Source organism: Besnoitia besnoiti, chromosome VIII (genome assembly GCF_002563875.1).
Source record: "Besnoitia besnoiti strain Bb-Ger1 chromosome VIII, whole genome shotgun sequence".
Lineage (NCBI taxonomy): Eukaryota > Apicomplexa > Conoidasida > Eucoccidiorida > Sarcocystidae > Besnoitia > Besnoitia besnoiti.
This window is the reverse complement of record NC_042363.1, coordinates 2180838-2197399: the sequence shown is the minus strand read 5'-3', so window position 1 is coordinate 2197399 and position 16562 is coordinate 2180838. Positions and strand designations below refer to the sequence as shown.

Genomic DNA, 16562 nt, shown 5'->3' with positions numbered 1-16562 from the left:
GAGGCGTCTAGTTGTTCTTACCGTTTGTGAGGCAACTCATGTACGACAAGAACCAAGTCGCCCGGTTCATGACCGATTTTATGTTCTCCTACACCATCAAAGACGATTTCGTCTCCTTCGCGCATTCCTCTCTCCACGGTGGCCGACAGCTCCGTGGATTCCGGATGAGTAATGCCGTTCGGGCACTCCTAAAATATGACGAACAAGGATGCACACAGAGAAAAATGTGCAGCCCGCCACAGTCGACGTATTCAGAATGAGATACTGCGTATCACTGTGCTTTAGCGGACCTGCCGACAATGCATCGCATTCTCGACAGTCGACTCTTAGTCTTACTTTGCATCTCGGCCTCCACGCCTTTCCTTGGTCGACACATGTGTCGTCTTGGATCTGATTCTGCACGATAAAACCAGGCCCCATCTGCTGGGTGACAACTCGCAGGCCGGGACCCTTGCAATCCGGCTTCTTTGTGAAGCAGTCGTCGGCATGCATGCACATTACTGGTCTAGTGAAGGAAATATCAACTGTTTCGCCTTTGAATAGCTGCTCAAGCGACACATTCAATCTCATGCTTGATGGAGGTGCTTTAGGTGTCTCTCTTGGCGCCCCTCCAAACCCGCCACCGAAAAAATCAGAGAAAATGTCACCAAACGGGTGCGATGCCTGTTGCATCCCCGACTGAAGCCTGAGGGGAACGACGCGCAGACAAGACAACAAGGCCGAGAAACGAGGCTTTACTCAGGATATGGAAAACAAAAACTGACTGTTGAAGGCAGCAGCAGATCCTATTGGAAGCACCGTGCACAACAGCAGTGGGAAATGCAGTGCAGACAGAACAGCGCAGGGCAGCTCACCTCTCGAGCCCCTCTTCTCCATACTCATCGTAGACCTGACGTTTCTCTGCGTTGTTGAGCACCTCATACGCAATAGAAATCTCCTTGAACTTTGCTTCAGCATTTGGCTCCTTATTTTTATCGGGGTGATACTTCATCGAGAGCTTTCTGTAGGCCTTCTTAATCTCGTCGCTGCTGGCGTTGCGCTTTACTCCCAGAACTGAGTACAAATTCTGCTTCGCAGCAGCCACCATCAGGGGGAAGGTCTCATCGAAAAAGGAGGTCCGTTCCGCCGACCGAGGTAGCTGCCACGTCGCCACCACGACAAATAGTACCAATATACAGAGAAGTCCGCTGCTGCATCGGTGGAGCCCCATTTTCAGCTGTAAGAAATACTATATCTGTTGAACAAAGGTGAGACGAGCCAGTAAATTACGCCCCTAACCTGGATGCGCTTGACACTTCGCCCGTCTCGGTCCCGCTGTCCACGGGGTAGGTTGAAAAAAAACTTGAGTCTAACTTGTTCTACGATGACAAAAAACAACAACACCAGATACTGTTCTCGCGTGAGGCATAACAGGGTGACCACAAAACTTGCACAAGTCGCTGCTGGCCCTAAGACTTTTGCAAGCCATGCACGAACTGTTGCCCCGCAGAGGACGACCTGGCAAAAAGAAGACAAAAGACGATGTCTGGAAATGCATCTGGAGGAGACAAGTGAAGCTTGTAGCAAGCCACGTGGGTCTTCCCCTGATGAAGTTCTGGGACTCCCAGAATTATTAGACAGTAAAAGGGATAAAGTCGATGTAGTTGTCTCCGCTAGGGGAAAACGCTTGGATCCAGTCCTCCTCGACCTGACCATTCCTCTGTCCTCCCAAATCTCCTTCCATCTTTTCTTGCATGCCGCGCCTCCGCGCGCATTGTCCCGTGGGTCCGGCAGCCGCTGCTCAGGTAAATGACCAAGGACAACGCATGAGGGAAGAGGAAATGACTGAGTATATCGCTGTAGCATGCCCTGTCTCATCGGGCCTGCTGGTTATCAGGAATAATCTCAACCCTTTTGCTACGAGGGAAGAAGCCTCCTGCCAATAGGTTCAGCCTTCGAACTTGAAAGTTTATCGACACGGCCTTGCAGCAGGTGTGTGACGTTCCATCAGGGTACAACAAGGCGCCCGGGTATATTGCTTTGACCTAAGGTCAACTTCACATGTTTGCCTCTTTCCCCAGTGCCCGGTGCAGGATCAGCAGCGGCTGTAGTCGCGCAGGGGGAGATGCTTCGGGCGTTTCTGCCACCTTTCACTAAGAAGACAACTCAGCGACGCCGACGCGCGATTTTGCACAGCTCGCGACCCGTTCACTTTGTAATGCGCCTGTCGCAGCGAGGCGGGCGCATGATGCACAGGCGCATCCGCGCAAAGAAGGAGCTCTTCATTCATTGTTAATACCTACATTTCAATTTCACTTCCGCATTTCGTGACACGACAATCCACCTAGCCAGGCTTAATAGTAATGTCTCACTGATGCGTAACCTGCGAAGCTGTCGATTGCCGCCGCGGCGGACCACTTGGGGGGTGTTGTGGCTACCTCTCTTCCGGCTAAGGGACCCTCTGTCTCGTGGTATCCCTTTTCTGCAGTAAGATATCTGTGCGGGGTCCTTGACTTTGATTAGACTACCTTTACTGCGAGTGTCGTTATTCTTTTTCTCCTGGCTGAATTTTCGTGCAAGACGCCTTCGCCCTCAGCCTTTCACATGGCTTTGAGGATGGCTGCGCCCGGTACCGTTGCTCATCCGCCCTTTTGGTGCTGTCGACTTCACCCGTGTGTGTATCCTTCGAGTGTCAAAATAACGAATCAACAGTTGCAAACCAGCATGCGTGAGTGTGGCGAGTCATGGTAGGACAAGGTATTCTTACCAGCTGAGCGGGACCCACGCGTCGACAGAGGCGAGCCACACGCCCCCCTGCGGCCAAGTCGCGTCGGGAGTCTTGTTCCTGGCCTCCAGAATGGCTTCACCTCGGTATTTTCGGCGTGCCTGTCTCGCTACACGCCTTTTTTTCCTTTTTGTGTTTCCATTGCCGCTCTTCTGCCAGTCGGTTACCGCTGGACTGCCTCAAGTAGCATCTCATGTGCAGTCGCTTCCACGAGCCATCATCACGCACCTGTTTCTGGATTCCTTGTTCAAGCGTAGCCCGCAGTTGCGTTTGCCGACTTCATTCCCGGCCGGTGCCTGTTGTGGCGCACCCTCATCGTTTCGTGTTGTTCCTCCCTCGCCATCCTTTACCTCTCCGCAGACCCGGTCTAGCCAGGCCTTCCTCACGAACGTACATTGGTGCTCTGATCAGTGTGACGTTCCCCGCTCCTCAGTGTGGAGTTTCACGCACGAGAGGCCACAGGCCGGCACCTATTTTACTCTTGTGCGCAGCCGTAATGCTTCTCTTTCACTATGTGCGGTCTCCGGCCGTGAAAGCCCGTTCCGGTTTAGGCACGCTTTGCTTAGTCCCTACAGCGGGCTGCGCAGTCATTCCTTACGACCACTTGCGAATGACTGGTCATTCCTCCGTCGCCTGGATACACACAGCATTTTTACTGCCTCCCAGAGTGGAGGTGACTCTATGATCCTTCGTAGGCCTTCGGCCTTGCAAATGCAGCCATCTATTCCCTCATCTAAACCCGAGACCATGAATGCTTCACAGGGCCACGGCCGAGACGGCACATTGTTGTTTGCCAAACCAAACAGAGAAAAGCCCCTCAGTCAGACGTGGAACCCCCAGAAACGCGTGCTGCAGAAGTGGGCGAGCATGACACAGCATTCTCTTCCGGATTAGCTGCGAGCGACGGCTCCGCTACCGACAAGAGTTTCCATTCTCACGGAGAGCCCCACGGGGGCTTTCATTTCATGTTTCCCAAAACAGGAGGTTATGTTAGCAGCAACGATATACGGAACGGTAGTTGCGTAATAGTCGGAGACCAGGCGTTCCGCGTTCTGCAATTCCAGTCTGTAAAGATGGCTCGGGCTGCCGCGTATGTTCGAGCTCGTCTGAAAAACCTCGTTACTGGAGCCACAATTGACCACAACTTTCGCTCAGATGAAAAGCTGCAGATCCCCGAAATCACTGTAGTCGAAGCGACCTTCACGGGAATCAGATCTGGGAGCGGCGGATCCGCGGGGAAAAAAGGCGGGAGCAAACAGAAGAACACCGAATCAGCAATCATGGATGAAGCACTACGGGCGGCGGGAATGGATAAGACTGGGGACCTGCGTAGCAGGGACATGACCCTGGTTTTTATGGTAAGTTCACTGAGTGGAGGCGGGCAGGGGGGGGGGGGTTGCAAGGTGGGGATATGGGTGGGGGGGGGGGGGGGGGTGATACTAGCTGGTGATAGAAAACGTGTTCTACTGTATCATTTTGCGTATACAAGGGTGTGCGGAATGGGCGTTTTCCATCCAATCTTTTCTGTCCCATGTTTGCACTCTCGGCGGAGGATCCGGAACTCGCCTGCAGTGTGGTGCATGTTTCCTCGTGGCTGTGTTTTTTTGCAGAACAAAGAGACATGGGACGAGCTTCTTGTCACCAACAGGGATGTGGTCGAACGTATTACGGGTTTCCTTAAAGAAGGCATGGACGTCCGGGTGAGGCATTGGGCTTAATGGAGAGTAGAGATACGAAAAAGCAGAAAGAGTGCCTTTTGCCTTGCGCTTACAGTCCCTATAATGCTTGAGATTTCACTGTAGCCTGTCGCTCTTAGTAACGTTACGTTTCGCATAACACGGCAGCGCAGGTGACGGACAGAATTGGATGGTGCGTAAGGGTAATTGGTTTTCAGGGTGGAGCTGCCTTTCGGAAACATGGACACAGGTGAACGACGCTGTCAAGCGCTCCTGTCTTCGCTGTATCATATCCCTGCGGGCTGCAGGGGTGTCTTTCCTGGTTTGAGTTGGCTTCAAGTTCGCGCTGAACGGGACGCTGTTTTGATGCACATCCTCTGTGGTATTTCAGTTTGGTCTATGGGAAGAAAAGGTCGTCGACATCGCTCTCCCTGCGACGGAGACCTACACTGTGACGGAAATATCGGGGAAGTCGGAGCATTCAAGAGGAAACCCTGGTGAGCTTCTTTCCGTGGTTTGCTTCGTGTTGCGAAGCGCGAGCCAACTTATGACCGGTTAGCTGGTGTTGGTTCTAATCAGAATAGAATAATGTAGCTGGCGGCGCGACAGGAGGTGACGGTGTAGTGCGTTGAAGAAGTGTTGGCAATTTGTCTGCCACGACGCCCGGGTCCTGTTCCTTCTCAGGCCGAAAACAGGCAATCCTCGAGACTGGTGCCCGCGTTTCGGTGCCCCATTTCGTTGAGGCTGGCGATCGCATAGTTGTGCGCACGAGTAACGGCGACTTCGTCAGGCGAGGTTCCTGAGAATGCGAAAGGCAGGTACGAGGGATTGCCCGATATGGCAGGAAGGGCTGAATACAGAGATAATGGTACGCAGGTGGACAGAGCCGCCAGTTCAATATGGATCTACTCCCTGGCGGCATGATGCCACGCACGTCACCTCGGAAAAGAACTCAACAGCACTTGCCTATCGGCGGGCAGATGGAGGATCTCCTCAATCTACTAAAAGTGCATCGCTCTTCGTAGTGGTCGGACAAGCAGTTCCAAATCGAAAAAGGAAGCTGTTCGTTTCGTAGTTCGGCTGCAGGCCAAGGGGGCAATGCGAGATAGACTAGCACCTGATGATTGCGGGATTCTTGGCTTAATTCAGGGTCATGGCAGGAATCGAGCATTTCACGAGCCCATTTGGGAAGGCGCTGGATACACGGGAACGGCACATTCGAATACGCGATGAATGCGGACGCGCTGGGAAGGAGCTGCTTCACCGCCGGATACTAGGGAATCGAATACCATTACTGTCGCGCCGGTGAGTGCCTGCTCCAAGGGGGGCCGGCTCTTGGTTTCGAACCGCTATCCTGTGGTACCAGGAAGGCCTGTGTAGCTTTTCCACGGAGCCTCCGCTTGGTCCCTCCGTAGCGTGAACCGGCGGATGGCGTTCTGCATTCTATCTCAATGGTTTCGCCCGAGGGGCCAGGGGCTGGCTCGCTGGATACAGGGACCAGAGAGTTTTATGCCTACATGTAGCTACAATCTTACAATCACACTTGGAGCAGTATTCCCCGCCGTGGGTATTGGACCGCGGGAGTAACTCTGAAACGGCCAGACCTTTTTTTCAGCAACTTTTCTGCAAACCTCGCTATGCGCGTTGATGCCTGCCGAGTGCGCAGTTGAAGCCTGCCTCAGATGCTCGGCCAGGTGGTATGTTTGCGAAGACAATATAGCCTTAACAGTTCACCAGTAGACACCGTCGAACGGGCTTTTTTGTTGAAAGTCGCGGAATGAAGAAGCCGTACACTTCTCGGGCAAGACAGGAACCGACGACGCATCAGCACCTGTATATTCACTGTTGCGGTAGCTGAGCCGTAGGAGAGTCCCTGCGATGAGCGCGCGGGAGTCGTGACGAGCAGCTAGATGTTGCAGGGCTAAGCACACTACAGATGTTGGGAGTTCCTCTATGTTACCTGAGGCAAGGCATCGGTGAAAAACATGGCACGCATGCATCAGTACTGCACTAGCGCTGTCTTTTATATTGGTGCAAGGACGCACAGCTCGGCCCGAATCATCAGATATCGGCTACAGGTTTGAAGAATGGTAGCTTTTTTACGAGATCAAGAGCCGTCCACCTCGTTTCCTCCACCGGATCCAGCAGCAGCTTGATCACCGTCCACAGAGTGTCATCGGCTCCGCGGCACCGTTTATCGTTCCAGTCCGCCCTCGTGAGTTGTGACACACCTGAGATCAGGCGTCTCAGGAAGTTGCGATTCGTGGGGTCAGACCTTGTCCATACGACGGCTTCCCGCTCGATGTCCCCAATGCTGAGAGGATAGGTTTGGCAGATAAGTTTGTAGAACGTGATTCCGAGAGCGTAAGCATCCCTTTTGAACCTGGGTGGCTGCCGGCCGTCCCTAGCAGCACAGGCTGCCGCGTTTGGGTCCAGATATTGCATGGTCCCTTGAAAGCACGGCGGGTAAGCACTTGCTTTAACCGCCATGGAAAGATCTGCAGCAAATAATTCTCCATCATTTCGAGCAAGGAAATTCTCAGCTTTGATGTCCAAGTGGACAAGCTTCATCTCCTGCATTCTCGCCATTATATGAGTAACCTTATATACGATATAGCTAAAAGCGCTACGGCCGAGATCACGCACATTCAACGCGTCGAGGTCAGGTCCCACCACCGGATAGGCAATGATGTATCGATCCAGTCGCATGATATCTCCTGGTGACTCCAGTGTCTCCGCGTCGAATTCGAATAGTTTTCCCCCATCGGGCACCCGTGTGGTACTCTTCAATTCGAATATTCTTTGAGGGAGGACGAAGCCTTTTTCGAATAGGAATTCCATGATATCAGACGTCGACGACGGGCAGTCGGGTAGAACGCGGGCCGCCTGCTCAAACAGCGACCCTACATCTTCTTCCTCTTTGAGAACATCTCTCAAATGCCGCACCGATGCAGCGTCCGGTGTGTTTGGAGCAGTCAGGTGATAAATGATCTTCCCGGCGAATTGTTTGAGGCCGCGTTCACTTGGTTCGTTATTATCTTCAAGGAGGAGCACACCGCCCATGCCACCCACCCCCAGCAGCTTCTTCCAGACGATGTGATGTTTAACGCCTCGTTTGTCAACTACTACAGCTTCTGTGCCACTGGGCCAGAGCGTCTTCACGGCGTTGAGAAAACCGATCGCAGGAGTCCACTTGCCTCGTTGCTTCGTAGCGGCTTCAATGAACGCCAGAGGTTGTGCCGCTTCACGTGACCGTGGTGCTTCATGCATGTTGGAAACGGCTCGTACTTTCACAGCGGTTATGTTGTTGGGGGGCTGGGGATCGCCAATCCCGTGCGGTTGAATACCTCGAGCTAATCCTGGAAGTTGAGGTAGTGCAGCGTGCAGGGCAAGGAATGAAGGCCGAGATGCTTTCAGCTGTGCAATCTGAACTGCACGAGCGATGAGGCGTTTGCCTTCTTTTAACACCTCTGGAGCAACAGGTTTTGTCGCGTGAGGATCAGCCCACTCTGTGTCGGCATCTGGTGCTGAGGACGAGGGAGTGAACTGGAATTTCAGCGGTATCTGAAGTGCCGGTCTCCCTGGAGGCGTCAAGAGCTCCGCTTTAAGAAGGGACCGTCTGATAGTCGACGATAGCGGGCGGGAGGCATAGTTGAACAGCGGTCGAGGCGGCCACGGTCTCGGCGCCGCAGGCCTGGTGACACCAGGCGCGCGGTGACGAAGGCCTATCAACGCCCCCTGAGGACTGACTCCTCTTAAATAGTATCGACTAAACCGCCCCCCGCGGGGCAAGTCGTGGGGCGATCGCCTCATCCACTGTAGCTGTTCGAAAACCGGCTCAGCAGCACTCCCGAGAGCTCGGAACGAAACGTGAATCACGAGGAGGGTGGCGACGCAGCAGGAAACGCGTGCAGGCATGATGAACAACGCGGTAGGCATCCGAAGAACTAACTCCATGGAATTCATACCACGCGCCATATTTGCACTATTGAAGGGAAAGGTTCTGTGACTCACCCGTTCCACGCAGACCCTGGCTTGACGTACGGCGGCTGGTCAGGACGGATGGGCAGGCCAGAATGGACATCATGCAGGTGTCTTCTACGGTTGACTGTGCTGCCGTAGGACAGAACCGCCCAACGCTGGGCTCTCGAACGCATGGGTTCCTGCTAAGCCACAGTAATTTACGTGGAATGACCGAATAGCACACGAATACAAGACGTGGGCGCCGGAAGGGGATTTTTTCCTTCCAACTGACGTGAAAGACGAGCTTTGCCACATAACTGATTGGTCTGTCACAGGACCATTTGCCGCCATTGTCTTGCTACGGTCTGACAGGGCGGACCGTCCAAGCGCGCCAGAGCTCGACCACCGATGAGGCCGCTCGAGCTCGGCGAGGTCGGCGCTGCTAGAAGCGGCAACCTCTAGCAGGTCGTTTGTGTGCTGTGCCGGTATCGTAGTTGCGTTTCGCCGTCAGGCATTATTCCGCGGGGGGCACACTACGCTACTAGGTCTTTACCAGGGTATAAATTCAAAGAAAGAACCCTATTAATCAAGCCTTCTGAGAGCAAGCGCAACGAGCGCTGCCCCCTATGTTGCCAGGGCTTAGGCCCAACCGTGGCCGTGCCGAGAGCCTCACCGTGTACTGAAAGCCCGTGTGTGAGCTACACCACCGCTGCTCACTCGCGGTAAGTTCTCTACGGCGACTCGGTGTCCACGTTGTTACCCTGTGCTGTACACTAACCTGAATGTGGTGCAGAAGCTAACGAAAGCGACTGCTGAGGGTGATGATGCAGGTATGTTGCTAGTTGCGTCAATAATCCTTGCAACATTTAGGAAAATAGCCGGTGCTGAAACACGGGGGCTCCTCAGCGCCAGTGTACACAACCGACTCAGGTCCAACCCTGCGTTCCGCTCTCCGTGGACGGGGGATTCGCGTTTGGTTTGCGGTAATGCGACATAATAATACTCCTCCCTTCGCTGGCTTGATGCATTTTCGATACAAGGTCGCAGTTCCCGGTTGTAGGCCACCCTCGTGTTTTAAACTACTACCTCCCTTCTATTCCAGGATCGTTTGGGGTTTTCAGTTGCTGAACGCCGCTGCTTTGCAGATGACTCTGCGCTAACCGTCAAGGCCAGCGGCGCCCATCGCCCCCGTACAGCTTTTAATATAACGTTGCCCAATGCGCTGCATATTCTGTCTGCTTGTTACTTCAAATGGGGACACAGGCACACAGTCGCCATATATGGTTCGGGTTGGCGGCTTCTTGTGTTCCTCATGGCGCATCACGGCTGTCACGTTCGAGAGGAAAGCGTGCTTCGTATCTTTCCAGGCCATACGATTGAGCGACTGACCTACCGGGCAGGTATCCCATGGAAATATCACATTTGCCGTCCTATGGAGTACCTGTGACACTTGCCTACGCCGACACTCCACATAGGTGTGCAGAGGGCAGCCGGTCGGAACGACGTTATTAGCGTGCGAGTTGCCGTCGGCTCAGGCCTCGTCAGATGGATTACAGATGGCTTGCCCACGCGTACTTGACTGAGGGGGGAAGGCAAGGTATGAGCTGAGGAGGGTGGTCGAAAAGTATGCCAACTGCCGGGCTAATTTGAAGCTCCATTCACATATTACATCGTCCAGCAAAGCAATGCAGACCTTTCCAATTGTGAGTCAGCAAAAAACAGATATGCGTCACGCGAGATGGCAAAAGCAGGGCCGTGCTGCTAGTTCTGCTGCATGCTCCTGAATTGCGCCTCGAGCCCCCGACAAACTGAGGCTTGCATCTTTAGGCCGACGTGCAAGTGGGACTGCACTTCTGAACTCGGAACTGAGAGCAGTTTAATATAAGAAGACCTCCGCCCAAAGCTCGCTTGGGTATCTGGGGGACCCCATTCCGCCGAAGCATGTTTGGCATGGGCAAGGCTCCAGAATGGGACGTGCGCGAGCCCTATTAAGCACTTTGTATCACTGTACACACCAGCGGCAGTGTCACTGGCAGAGATTCCCTCTTCGTCATGGCACGTGATAAAAAGAGATACCATCTTGAATCCCAAAAAACGATTTTTCTGTTTGGCATCGCGGTCTATTCCTCGTTAACTCGAAGACATTCCTACGGTTTCGCGAATGCAGCCAATCGGTAAACCATAGCAACAAAGCAGGCGTTTTGTGTGAGGCACTTTAGAAATACAAAGCCATGCATCTCAGCGTGCACCAAGGACACTGGAAACGGAATAGCACCAACCCATCGCTTATCGCTGAAGGTTGTGTATCTTGCTCAATACCTCATGAGCTGCTGAATCGCCAAGCTTCACTCCGCGCCTGTCCACAAGATCTCCATTCGCATCCACGAGCGGAACACGTCCCTCGAAGATCACTGCAATGCGAAATAGCCCTACAGTGTTCGGAAGATCAGAGATGTCAGCGAGGACCACCATGCTCGGTAGATTCTGCACAAACACCGAATCCCACAGAGACATGCACGTCATTTCACTTGCGAGTTTACAGTGTGAGAGTCAAACTGGCGAGCGGCACAAAAGACAAACACATTCTCTCAGGAAAATGTCAGCCACACACCGGACTACAAGAAATGATCCTAAGTGCGTCGTGAGATAGCTAGGTACACGGACCTTGACAATCATTAAGATATATATATATATAACAGACACGTATATATATATATATATATATATATATATATATATATATATATATATATATATATATATATATATATAACAGAGACGTGTTACTCATACCGTCCTTCCTATTAACGGGAACAGTTTCCTGGGAACCAAACCAGTGCTCTGCGTTGGGCATCGGAGCTGATCTACAGTTCAACACTGTACTCTAAATTCCACTACACATACATCGAAGGGAATCAGACGGTTTTATCGGAGGCATAATATCACTCTCACCACTGCACACGTTTTCATGGCGGTGGAGACTCAGCTTTATAAACGAGTGCATTTCGACATACCTTCGGTCCCAGGTGGGGAACATTCCTCAGGGCTTGAGACACCGCGTTGCATGTGGGGTCTGAGAGCAATCAGCGCAAACAGAAGACCACTGACGACACACCGGGTGTGGGCGTCACTACCACGGCCTGTATTCCCAAAAGCGTATCCTCATTCACTGTCAGGAGCTAAAGAAACTGCCTCCAAACAGTAAGTATGGATGCCAAGTCGAGTGGCCTTACATGCCGCCGGGTCGCTGCCCTCGCAGACGAGGTCTAAGTGATTTGTCAGGGGCTGCATAGTCTCCCCGGTACCAACAGATTCAAGCCGCTGTTCCAACTCGTGCTGCTTGACAGGATGCTGAGAAATACACCCAAAACAACCACAACAGAAAAAAAACATAGAGATCCCGTTAACTCCTCATAAAATGGATGGTTTCTCTACTGGTGATGCGACAAAATACTACGGGACGCAACCGAATCATTTTCCACCGCCCCTCCCGCCACACACGCTTCCAGGTATACATTAGACCACAACCCCACCGCTTCGACGTCACCTTTGGAACAACTGCATAGAGGGTCTCCACTTACACGCAATAGGCTTAGCCTAAAAGTGGTGACTGACGTCAACACAGCACCGTGCCTTGGCATCTTGCTGGAGGCACACCAATGACTCACAGCCCCTCTCACGCGCAATAGAAACGCGCTCGAACGGTTGTCGTAACGCACCACACCCGGGTATCACACCACCTACAACAGAGGCCGCCATTTCTTTTCCACCACGTCAGTGCGAGCACATCGGACACGAACCTGGAGAAGTTCAAGCAGCTGATTCCCCAGTTGCGTGGCATCTCTGCATGTAGGGTCGAACCCGATGTGGATGCCCATGTTCTGCTCATCCGTGTGAGATGCGCGGTCAATGGAGTGTACATCAAGGAAGGCACACTTCTTGTCCTGCTCGAGCTTCATACAAGCGGGATCTCGACATTTGATTCGGCTCTGTGAAAAAGGTATCGCACACAAACACACAAACCAAAAGCGCTGCAGGAATTTGGGCCGCAAAAGTGCTTTTCCGCACAAGTCCTCTCTCACGATCACTGTCTTACCCGTCATCCTTTGAGAGCCTCCGCCATCGCACAACACACCGCAGTTGAAACGAGAACAAAGAAACCAGAGCTCTGGCATCATACGCGTTCTGAGCCTGCACAAATTAGGCGGGAAATCCGAAATTACCTGTGCTGTAAGCTTCTCAAAGCCGGAGAGACACGTTTCAGTGCGCTTCTTGTCATGTAGGAACGGAAGCATCCAGAGAGCATTCAGTTGTTGAGTAAGCAGCAGGTCCTGCGAAACACAATGAACACATAAAGAGTGGAATGCAAGTGCCCTGCTCCGGACGATGAGAACACAAACATCCGCGCTTCGCTTTGAAACCGACTTAACACAATTATAGGATGCAGCTACACACAGATACGCCGGATGCCACATCACGACAATGACGTCTGCGGGAGCACACAAGACAAAAGTCACAGAAAAGAATGCACACCGCCGCGCATAAGCGTTTTCTCCGCCTAGAACCCGTCAGTAGAAAATCATAGCTGTCACGTAGACATGCAAATTTGCGTGCTCCCGTTGCATGGATCGGGAAAACAGCAGAAGCGCAAGCAACGCTGCAGGTTCACGTAACAGTACCACAGACATATCCAAGGGGGGTGCGAGCTTACCCTCGCTGGAGCTTCCTTCTGAGTCTCCTCTTCTGCCGCCTTCTCTGCTTCTTCGAGCTTTTCCTTCAAAGACGCAGCCTTATCTTTCTCCTTCTCCTCCTCCTTCTTCTTCGCCTCTTCAGAAGCTTTGCGCTCTTCCTCCTTTTCTACGGACACACAACGCAACAATACTTCAGTAAAACTTGTGGCGCTCACTCGTCGATTTGCGAGTAAGCATACCCTCCACCCCTCCGTGAAAAGAAATACAGAATACGGCGCTCTGTCCATAGTGTGACCTTTACAGCAGAGTCGGCTCAGTTCAATATGCAGAAGGCGATCGTGGATGGATCCATGAAAGTGGTCAACACGAGATAATTGCTCAGCAGACTGAGCCACTGCTTTTGCTGTTGCGAGTGAAATAGCGTTCCCTGTAAAAAGCAAGGTGAAAAGAAGTACGTTCCGCAAAAGACGACTGGTGAGGTGGCGAAATGAGTTACTGCGACAGCTATACCCTCTAGTTTGTCTTCTTCGACTCATACCATGTTCCGTCAAAACGGTTTCCAATCGCCCAAGCAGCGTAGTTCCACCAGAGTCGCTCAGAAGCTTCGTAAGCCTTGCAACGAGTTTCTCGCGGTCCGCTGACTCAGGCTTCGCCTCCTCCTTTTTGTCTCCGTGCTCAGACTTCTCTTCCTCCTTCTTCTCGTCTTCGTGCTTGCCACCTTCGCCATTTGTCTCTGTGCCGCTTTCGTCGCCACTCTTGTCTTCCGCGTCTTCATGTTTTGCTTCTTCTCCACCGTGCTCGCCCTCTTCCTTCTCTTTCTTGTGCCCGTCGCCGCTTCCCTTTCCTTCATGCTGGGATTTTTCCTCCGCTGCGTCGTTCTCTACGTCTTTTTCGTGTGGATGCGTTTTGGATTCGCTGGAACCCGACTTCTCGTCCTTTTCTTCAGTTGCCTTTGCAGCAGCTGCGCCATGGTGCGTTCCAGCGGACGGTTTTCCGGCTTCCCCATCGTCTTCGTTCTCTGTATGAGACCCTTCCTCTTGCCCATTCTCTTTTGATTCCTCTGCAGAGTCTTCCCCCTTTCCTTCTTTCTCGTCAGCCGCTGAGGCCTCTGACGCCCCGCTCGACCCGTCCTCGTCGTCATCCGAGTCCGATTTCGAGGACAAGGCCACAAACGAAGGCGAGACGTGCGCGGAGATGTCGTCCGCAGCTTCAATTATTCGTTCATCTGCCCCCTCGAGCGTCGCATTTTGCTGCAGAGCTCGCCGATGGCGCAAGTGATCCGGTCGTAGCGCGCTAACCACTCCATTGCTGAGTTGGAAGTCGCTTAGCCCCACAGAAAAGAGAAGCACTACAGCGAGAAAGGCTTTGAGGAGGGGTTTTGGCAACCAGAGAGAAGCCAGCATCTCGTCGATATGGATAAACGCGTCGCTCACCTACGCGATAAAATGCGGCTTGCTCTTCGGACGGAACTCAACGTATCTTCGAGGGTGGATAAGACGCCTCCCAACTAATCTCCCTAGCTCGTTGACACAGTCCTGTGCAAGAAATGCTGCAACGAGACAAAACGAATTGAGGACAAAATTCCCACGGAGACCTTATTGAAAAGCACGCATGTTTTACTCGCTGAAGTGCTGCATAACATGGGAGAGGCCGGCGAGTTCAGCTGAGAGACCGCGTCAACGAACAGAGATTCTGCATTAAGACATTGAACTGAAGGTCGATCCTCACGGCCGCACAGCAGTTGTCTTTAGCCAAAGATGGACAGAGGGAGTCAATATGCAGAATTCTTTTCACTAGACAACAGGACATTCAGTTGCTGCGTGGAGAGAACCCTGCAAGCGGTATGGCCTGCGTGCCACACCGTGTCAAAAGCCGGTGTCACCGGGAGGCGGCCAGACCGCTTTTTCCCCGGGGGAGCAAAGCCGGAGTGGAGCGCGTGCGAACAGCGAATTCCCTGAAGCAAAAATGCCTGCAGGCGTTGTGAGAGGATATCCACGCTTGCAAAACGTAGCAAGAAATCAAAATACGACACGCCATCACACCCGCTGCAGCAAGTTACGCGACCTTCGGGCTGGAACCGCGGGAAGAAAATGGCAAGACAAGGCAGACAGCTTGCCACCGAGCTGACGAGAAACCCGCAGCTGTAAAGCCATGATCCAGTTGACCTTTCGGAAGAGGGGGGCACCTTCTTGTCAAAACTACTCACCTTTTTCCTCCTTGTTTCTGCACTGCCGATCTTGGATTCGAAAGCTGTCGTCTTCCCCCGGACAACACGTCAGGAGAAGCAGGCTGCGTGACAGTCGGTTGCGTAGCTGCTTTCATTTGGCTTCTGAGACTGCGAAGGGCTCAAGATCCTACGATGTCTTGTAGCTCAAATAATCGCATCGTTTCACCGCTCGTTCTTCCAAGCTGATCTGCCTCGAAGGCTTCATAAACAGTGAGCATCGAGAGCGCCCAAGCCCCTCAGCTTAGTCATGTTGGAGCGCGCTTCAGCTTCTGTGGCTTGGGCGTGTAGCGGCTTGCCTACTGATTTTGTTCTTCATTTACTCGCGCTCTCTTCCATGCGTAAGAGCAAACCACGGCAGCAGTTTTATGTGCAAGAGAGCCTGCTACTTTTTCCCACCTCCCGACACTGAGGCAGCGCCTGAGCACTGCACGCCACATAGTTGGCATGTAAGAGTGAGATCCGGCATTTTTTTCATAGTAGTTCACCGCTCCATCTCTTCTGTACAAGACCCTTTGTTTTCTCAGCCTTATTCAGGCACCTGAAACATGAAACCAACACGGGGGCGGCAGTCGTAGTTCACTGTCCGCGCACGCGGCTGCACTCAATGGCCGCCCCGGTCGGTGAACTGGCGACACAAACCGAGCTGTCGTGGCATGCCATATGCCGCACTCTCCCTCTCGAGCAGACCGACCAATCAAAAGAAAAGCCAGAGAAAAGTGGATAGGAACCGAAGGAACAGACTCATGTTGATAAGCGGTAGTGGGCATGCGCCGTTGTACCTCGCGTAACAGAACTCCTGCAATTCAGCCCACTTTAGAACACACCTTACCCGGTTTGACCTCCTAGTCATTCACGTGCCTGTCTCAGGGCCCAAGGCTGTTGCGCCCTTTCAGAAGGCTCGAGATTCTCGCAAAGGCGTGGAAGATGCCATGATTGCTCTGTCGACAGGCACGGACCGAGTTCCTAGACATGCCGACCCAGACGGGATGACACTTCAGCAGCCGCTTAGACGTAGAACTGTTTGCGGGAGCGCACTGTTCAACAAAAAGTTTGATCGTGGCAAACACGCTGAGGTTTTCTTTCGCGGATTCCTTAGGCTTCAAGAAGCACACCTAACGGACTCATACTACCGACACGTCAAGGAAGATGGCTGCAGTCGAGGTGTGGGTCGGTAATAGACCAGTGCTCAGGATCAGCAAAGACAGAAGCAACCTTATTTCCTGATAAGACGCTATCGTGGC

General features: G+C 52.7%; 4 protein-coding genes across 4 annotated transcripts; 1 reads left to right on the top strand and 3 right to left on the bottom strand.

The window, feature by feature from the left end:
* Window positions 1–17: 17 nt before the first annotated feature.
* On the bottom strand, window positions 18–1210 carry BESB_084300 (putative DnaJ protein; the record flags this gene model as incomplete). Its single annotated transcript, XM_029366780.1, has 3 exons — window positions 18–188; window positions 337–685; window positions 855–1210. 3 exons carry the CDS (start codon window positions 1208–1210, stop codon window positions 18–20), a joined length of 876 nt encoding a protein of 291 aa, XP_029217240.1.
* A 2627-nt stretch (window positions 1211–3837) lies between these two features.
* BESB_084290 (elongation factor p (ef-p) kow family domain-containing protein) lies at window positions 3838–5243 on the top strand (the record flags this gene model as incomplete). Its single annotated transcript, XM_029366779.1, has 4 exons — window positions 3838–4122; window positions 4375–4464; window positions 4832–4937; window positions 5125–5243. 4 exons carry the CDS (start codon window positions 3838–3840, stop codon window positions 5241–5243), a joined length of 600 nt encoding a protein of 199 aa, XP_029217239.1.
* Window positions 5244–6501: 1258 nt separating this feature from the next.
* BESB_084280 (rhoptry kinase family protein ROP28) lies at window positions 6502–8358 on the bottom strand (the record flags this gene model as incomplete). The annotated part of the gene is made up of 1 exon (XM_029366778.1): window positions 6502–8358. The coding sequence occupies one exon, from the start codon at window positions 8356–8358 to the stop codon at window positions 6502–6504; it is 1857 nt and encodes a 618-aa protein (XP_029217238.1).
* A 2331-nt stretch (window positions 8359–10689) lies between these two features.
* On the bottom strand, window positions 10690–14497 carry BESB_084270 (uncharacterized protein; the record flags this gene model as incomplete). The annotated part of the gene is made up of 7 exons (XM_029366777.1): window positions 10690–10887; window positions 11418–11476; window positions 11637–11754; window positions 12204–12392; window positions 12627–12734; window positions 13115–13260; window positions 13633–14497. 7 exons carry the CDS (start codon window positions 14495–14497, stop codon window positions 10690–10692), a joined length of 1683 nt encoding a protein of 560 aa, XP_029217237.1.
* Between the last annotated feature and the right edge of the window lie 2065 nt (window positions 14498–16562).